Here is a 7,412-nt window from a genome sequence, read left to right as displayed (position 1 = left end):
GGCCGAAGGTAAAGCCAGAGTCGGTAACGCTAGCTACCACCGTGAATACGGCGTGAATGGACTGCGTTCTGAAGAGCCGCTGGGCGCTCGCTCTGTGGAAGGAGCGGTCCACAGAGCTAGATGGCCGGTGGCTGCCTACGTGTTTATAAAATTTTATACATCCTCGTTAGGTTATAAATGTTCAAATAAGATACTTTTAGTTGTTATTTGCATGTTATAAGTTATGTTGAATGAATTTACATAACCATATTTTTCAGATGTGAATGAAATAATTACGTATTACTATGCCGATATGAATAATTGAAACACCTGGGCAACTCAAGTGTATAATTAAACTCGTTAAATTGTACATTTTGGTGTTATGTCGTTTTTCTAAAGGTATCCAAACACAATACCTGCATTAATATTGCAATTACGTATTTATCATGACAGATTATAAAGTTTGGAATATGGCGGTCAAAATGACCGCTCACTGCAGTTCTAGTAGTTATGGAATCCCGGCACTTCTAGTGTTAAACCAATCACAATTATCTTGGGCGGTGCTAAGCTCAGCACAAAGGGGCGGCTGTGGCTCAGTGGTAGAGTGGTTGACTGCCAATCGGAAGGTTGATGGTTCGATCCCCGCCCCTGCAGTCATTGTCGAAGTGTCCTTGGGCAAGACGCTGAACCCCGAGTTGCCCCGGTGCTGCGCATCGGAGTGTGAATGTGTGTGAATGTTTATCTGATGAGCAGGTGGCACCTTGTACGGCAGCCCCGGCCACAGTGTGTGAATGTTTCCTGTAGATGTAAAAGCGCTTTGAGCAGTTGTTAAGACTGGAAAAGCGCTATATAAATACAGCACATTTACAAAGCCGCTGCAATATAGTCTCAAGAAGGAACTTGTTTTGGTGGAGTGTACTCCGATTGGACGGATAGTCTAGCTAGCTGTCTGGATTTACTCTGCAGAGATCTGAGGAGCAAGAAACCATAGTCACAAATCAGCCGGAAGATAGAACGCCAACACAAAGGAAGAGAAAGGAAACTGACAGTGGCGAAACAAGACACAAATCCAGCAGAATTTCCTGCAGCACCAGAGAAATCAAAACTTTGAGGATATATGGACTACACAGTTACTTATAGACAATATATATAGACAACTTAAACTCAAATTCATGGTTTTACATGTGCGGCCCTAATCCTCTTCCATACTCAAGCATAGTATACGGGCTTTGGGTTATTGTTACATTTAGACATTAAAGTGTGAAGTAAGAACTCAATTACATTTTTCACATTGGCCCCAATCCTCTTCCATACTGGAGCAATGCAAGATCAGCTGTAAAATACATGCAGATAGAGGTGTGTTGTGCAAACACCTCATCTTGCTTTGTCGGCTGTTGAATTCTTTATTGTTGTTTAATAAGTCATAAAAGTTACGATCCCTGACACTGCACTTAATCAAAAACTTGTCATGACATACATGACATAATAAGTTCCAATAACTGGGAGCCCTGTTCGGACCGAAAATGATTGAATCGGGATCATCATAGGTAAAATTATCCAGTTTCATTTGCTAGATTAGGCAATTTACTTTCCCTGAAGGGAGGTTGGTGATAAAATCTGCATCAGGGAAAAAAGAAAAAAAAAAAAACTGTACCAGGAATAGCTTCTGAGAAAATATGGCTGTGGGGAGAAATAAAAGAGCAGCAGGACTAAATGACTATATTACTGACTGCTTTAATTATGTCCGACCATATGGTTGAAAATAACAAATATGTGGAAAGTCAGTCCAAAATTATCATCCATCTCCCAGTCCGGATCGTCAGCTCCTCCCCCATGCGCGCGGGGCTTCATTTGATCAAATCCTTCAACTTGGACCACTTTTAACAACACGGCATTTGAGCAACGCCACAACTTGCGCAGCACTTCCTCTTCCACATCGGAGCGGCAGTCCACAGCCCGGGAAGGCAGAGAGAAGAGTGGGAGAAAGGACTTCTTGCATCCTCAGCATCCTTCACTGCCTCCAGCAATGGAGAGGGAGGTCATATTTTGCCCGAAGTGGCAAAGTGCGTTTTGGTTTGTGATTTTGATGATGCTCTGCGTCTTTGATGCCGACAACGCTGAGATAACTTGCAGGTCATGTCAGCCTGGGAATAAGTGGCGTGCACAAGAATTACTGCTGAAATTCGACACAAGTGAGTCCGCAACAGGATTAAAGGGAGAAGTTTTTGGACGCGGAGACCGGGCAGGGAGAGCCGCGGCTGCAAGTGCCGAAAGTCGGCGTCTCCGTTGCGCTGCTGGCTCCGCTGAGTGCGCTCCAGACCGGGCGGAACACACGGAGCCGAGGCTGGAACGGAATACAGACAACCTGCACGTTAAAGGTAAAATTGGTGCGCGTGAGTTTTCAAAGATGAAAGTTACCAATGTACAAACGAGTAGTCAGCAGGAGGGCAGCGCTGGTGAGGGGGTGACTTCTGCCGCCCGGTACAGAAAGCGCACCAGGAGGAACAGTGATGATGAGAAAACCAGATCCCCTGGTTCAGCCCAGAGTCGAGACCCGGGAGAGGGCATGCGCCCGGCGGCTGGCCGCAGAGTGCCGCGGTGGAGCGGTGATGAGCGCAGAGCTGCCGCTCCGAGGCACGAGGAGCTCAAACTTAACAGTTCAACGTTCGCCTTGACCGGGGATTCATCTCACAATCAGGCTATGGTGCACTGGTCCGGCCATAACAGCAGTGTAAGTGACTTCTCATGTTCACTTTAAGCTTCAGCGGCCATATGCGCCGATCCACAGAGGATTCCTTATGTGCGCTGTCAGGGTACCACATCTCTGTATGATGCGCCATTTGTGTGTGTAGGTGTGACTGTGCATGCGTGCGCGCGCTCAAGAGAGAGAGAGAGAGAGAGAGAGTGAGAGAGAGAGAGAGAGAGAGAGAGAGAGAGAGAGAGACAGAGAGAGAGAGAGAGAGAAAAAAAAAAAGAAAAGGGGAGAAAGTTCAAAAAAGAGAAAGGCACACTTTGATGAAATTGTCACCTTTTGCCAGACATCTGTCTCTGATTAAGTACTTTCGCGCATCTATGTCTTAACAACAATTAAACACTAAACCTAGACCTTTAACTAGGTTTGGGGGGGGGGGCAGTACATCAGGTGCTTCTTCAGTATGAGCAACTGAATTACGACAACGCATAATTTACATTGCTGAGTGACTGGGAAAGCTTTATTATGAGAACGCAGTAAAAGGAGATTTCATAGTTTTTTCATATAAAGACCACATAAGACCAGGTCCAGATCCAAAACCACTACAAACAGACTTGTCAAATCTGGACCACTTATCCCAGAGAGGCTACCAATTCTTAAAAACACAGTTTCAGATTTGTAAAAGCTTCATTATATTTGTGAAAATGCAATGAAGGGATATTTTAGTTTCTTTTTCACTTGATGATAACTTTGAACTGGGTACATATCTACATTTATCAAATCTGGACTAAATTTTAAATATTGGTCTTTGGATCTCGAGCTGGTCACATGTGGTCTGCATATGAAAAGAAAAAAGGGACATTTCCATTTTTTTATTACATTTTCACAAACACAACAAAGCTGAAATTATGTAACTAAGAATCTCTGGTATAATTGGTCCAGATTTGACAAGTCTAGGTGTAGTGGTTTTGTATCTGGACCTGGTCTAATGTGAGCTTCAAATGTAAGAAATATTGTGAAATTGCCATTCATTCATCTCATAAAGACAGTACAGCTTTCACAAATAATAATAATCAATGATTTACCTTAGTGACTAACACACTTTCACTACAGTAAGAGGACCAGATTATGTTCCCCTGCTGAATCGGAAGCCAACTACAGCGTCGTAACTGGATTTGGTGTTCATGTTAAGCACGGCGCATCTCTGACCAAAGGGCTGGAAAGTAGCGCTGTAGGTTGTGGGAGAGGTTAAGCATTTTCAGCCTTTCTCCCTCCTTTCTGAAGCCAGGCTTCCTGTGCCGCAGGCCTGGGGCACTAGCAAACTTTAGAGCTGCAGAGCGACCTTTCTTCTTCGCCTCTGTGCTTGGTAGCGTGAGATCCTTTCATGTTTGGTAACGGCAGGAACGGGAAGATCGGGGTTTTGTCAGCGTGGCAGCACATTTACATGAGCTGCAGACACCATAGAGCAGGTGGTTCAACATAAGGGTTGAGCACACATCACGATCACATCCCTTACAGCAGCTGCACTAAGGCTGGCTGTCAGACAGCAATATTAACATGGGATCAACCTGTGTATGTAGCAATGGGCCTTAATGCAGCAACATTCGCTCGCCTTTCTTTTTGTTGTCGCATTCTGAAGGAGAAAAGGAGGAGAAAGCTTGTACTTGTGTTGAATCTGAGCATACTAGATAATCTAAGCCTAAATGTGAAATATGCATGGGTTGGTAACCGGTTTGAAGGTATATCGCGGTTTTAAAAAGTCACGGTTTTAAAACACTAATCTTCTCCGTCATACCTTTCCTGCTGTACGAGCTGTATTTGATCAGTCATCAAATCCCTCTACTTGCCCCTGTGTAGTGTGTTTAAACATAAAATACCATTGTGTTCAATTGAAAGCAAGTTGTTTTATACTCAGACATTTCAAAATTATGTAATTTATATCTGTAGTTGCAATACGTTGAAACCGTGATATTTTGGCTGGAGGGCTGGGCGATATGGAGAAATTATACAATTATCACTATATTTTTAACCAAATACTTCGATATCGATACTGCAAAGATTTTGTAGTTTTGACTATTGGTGCTTTTAAAAAATGTTACACAATGAGATTTTTGATAAATAATTATCAGTAATGTAAATATAACAACTAAGTGGGTAAAGGTAAATAATAGAACAGTAACAACATACTTGCAGGTTCAGAAAATGATATCACTTTATTGTAATGCAGCCTTTAAAACCAGGACGATATCTAGACTCATGTCACGATATTGATATAATATCGATGTTTTGCCCCGCTCTAGCTGAAGGTTATCGTTCCGTCAGAGCATCACGCCTAAATGCAATTTGGATTGTTGCTTTAAACTGTAATGAACACGGGAAGAAGAAGGTCTTGGGCAGAAAAGCACTGGTGCACAGTTCAAATGCATTTATTTGCCGCGAGCACTGCTATATTTCGACGCAACGGCCTCTTCTTTAGAGTCCAAATATAATTAGGACCAAAAATCAAAGTCAATGAAAAGGATGAAAATGTAACGGCTTTCCGTGGGTCAGTGTCGGGACTGTTCCACAACTGCACAGCTCAATGTTACACCCTCAGCCCTTAACCCTGTCTGTAACAAAGCCAATTACAGTCAAATGCCTATCACCGGCTACGGTGCACTCCACTTCTCCGTTTCTGACTGAAACTCCATCCTGTGCCTCGGGTGTTTCTCTGGGCTTGACCAGCTACTGGAGCTCACATTAGAAAGTGACCTTACAATGGAGGCAAGGTTGGGGGGTGCAGGGGAGGGGATCCAGGGGGTTATGAATTTTCTTTCCCATGAGTATTTTTCACTTCTCTGGTTCAACCAATTTGGGTTTAACCTCAAAACAAAACAGTCATTATTATTGAGCAGCCCTGTTTGATTTTGTGGTGTGAATAGATGCGACTTGTGTAACTAGGAACAAATGTGCCCCTATTCTTTCAGTTGACGCAAACAACTAACTCGAGGCGTGCGAGAATAGAGGATCAGACATTAAATATGCAGAGATGCTGCTATAAGCAGGAACAGATGTCCTCGGTCCTTACAATCTGAGCCGCTGTATAAATAAACAGATGAGTCAACAACATGCCACAGAGCTAAAGAGAAAAGGATACAGATAAGGCATTCACTGCTCTTAATATTTAACCTTTCAGGCATTTACACTGGGAGCCTGTATGTCAGATTGGATTTGAGGTTATAATTATGACTCATGATACATTGGCCACGGGAGTACATCAAATACAGGAAAATCCGTACTATGATTGGAAATACACATGTATACAATCTAACAGGACAATTGTAGAAACTAGGGATGCCCCAAAAAAAAACTTCCCTCACGGCCTTTTTTGGGTGATTGTTGCAGCCCAAAATGCCTGATTTCCCAGGAGCTTTTGTAAAAAAATTGTGATAAAAGTTGCAATGTCTTTTGTATGTTTGTTGCAATGAAGTGACGGGAAACAGTGGACGTTTTTTTTGTATTGTTCTTTAAAAAAAAAAGGAAAACTGTTTTGGGGAGAATAAAAATACTTTTGGCCGACCTTACCAGAAACGCCCAGACTGCTGTAAATGTTGATATAATATGAAAATGGCTGGTGGATTTAAGACAAATATTTATAATATATTTATTGAATGTATCAAATATGAACATGTCTGTCAGTGGCTTGTTGATATTTATATTTTTAGCTAGTTAGTTTCCTATCCTGGGCTGGGACACATGTTTTGTGGGGATTGAGCAGCAGCCCCCCCCACTGCAGATAGGCGACGGGATTGAAACAGCGGCCGCTTCAGCAAGATCACAATGAAAAATCATTACGGCGTACATTGATGATAAAATGTATGCAGGTTGGCAGGACGGTCATGGGATTGGCTGAAATCGCGGGAAACTCCAGTTATTGGTCAAATGTGCAAAATCCTGGAGGGACAGAAAAACCCAGTTCTACGTACAGGGGAAGTAATGGTTAGGTTCAGATTTTTTCCAATTTGTTTTGCGATTTTGATTTTGGCTCCAAAAAAACAACGTAATCGAAAAACAACTCTGTTTTCTCTCATGTTTTGTTGGGGATCCGAAAAGGTTCAAATGGAGAATTTCAGAAATTAAGTTGTTTTAACTGTTGATTTGTTTTTTTGAAGTTCAAAATGTTTCTTTAAAGATTTTTTTATTTTTTATTTTTATTTTAAAGTGACAGTGGATAGACAGCAAACGATGCGAGTGCGATGCAACAAAGGGCTGCACGCTCTAATGGCGTTTTTCCACTGCTGGTAACAGCCCGCCTCGGCCCGCCTCGGCTCGCCTCGGCCCGCCTCGGCCCATTATACTTCCGTTTTCCATTGCAGATTGAGTAAAGCCTCAGCGTGGCTGGTCACTATAGCAACGCGTGACGACGTAATTTTCTGTGCGGGTCACAACAGCACGTCGGCTACTCGCCGCAGCCAGAAGAAATGTTTTGTTTCAAAAGAAGCTGAAGGAAGCGACGAAAATCACCGCTAAAGAAAACAGGAGTTTGGGAATACTGACGGAGTTCAGACGTCGACATGGCGGTTGTTCGCCGACACAAAAGGGTAAGTTAAGTTTCCTGGTAACGTTAGCTAACATTTGCATGTGTTCAGCGTTGCAGTCAGTATTAACTATACGCTATATAAATTACATGAACTTTAGCAACCATGATTACACACCAACATGTTTGCTGTGTACTGTTTGTGTTTCAGAGCATTCACGCTTT

General features: G+C 42.8%; 1 protein-coding gene across 5 annotated transcripts in view; it reads left to right on the top strand.

The window, feature by feature from the left end:
• Nucleotides 1-1,544: 1,544 nt before the first annotated feature.
• The window catches only part of LOC117957731 (VPS10 domain-containing receptor SorCS1), a 200,295-nt gene continuing 194,427 nt past the window's right edge, over nucleotides 1,545-7,412 (top strand). For 2 of the 5 annotated variants that reach the window (XR_004659585.1, XM_034893743.1), the window contains exon 1: nucleotides 1,608-2,710. Coding sequence is in view for 3 of the 5 variants with exons in the window: in XM_034893743.1 (XP_034749634.1) it covers nucleotides 2,006-2,710 (705 nt within the window). In the remaining 2 variants the exon portion in view is untranslated. Of the gene's footprint in view, nucleotides 2,711-7,412 lie in introns of all 5 variants that reach the window. The other 3 variants (XR_004659586.1, XM_034893754.1, XM_034893747.1) reach the window with 3 other exon arrangements.

Source organism: Etheostoma cragini, chromosome 2 (genome assembly GCF_013103735.1).
Source record: "Etheostoma cragini isolate CJK2018 chromosome 2, CSU_Ecrag_1.0, whole genome shotgun sequence".
NCBI classification, from domain to species: domain Eukaryota; kingdom Metazoa; phylum Chordata; class Actinopteri; order Perciformes; family Percidae; genus Etheostoma; species Etheostoma cragini.
This window is presented reverse-complemented; position numbering and strand designations above follow the sequence as displayed.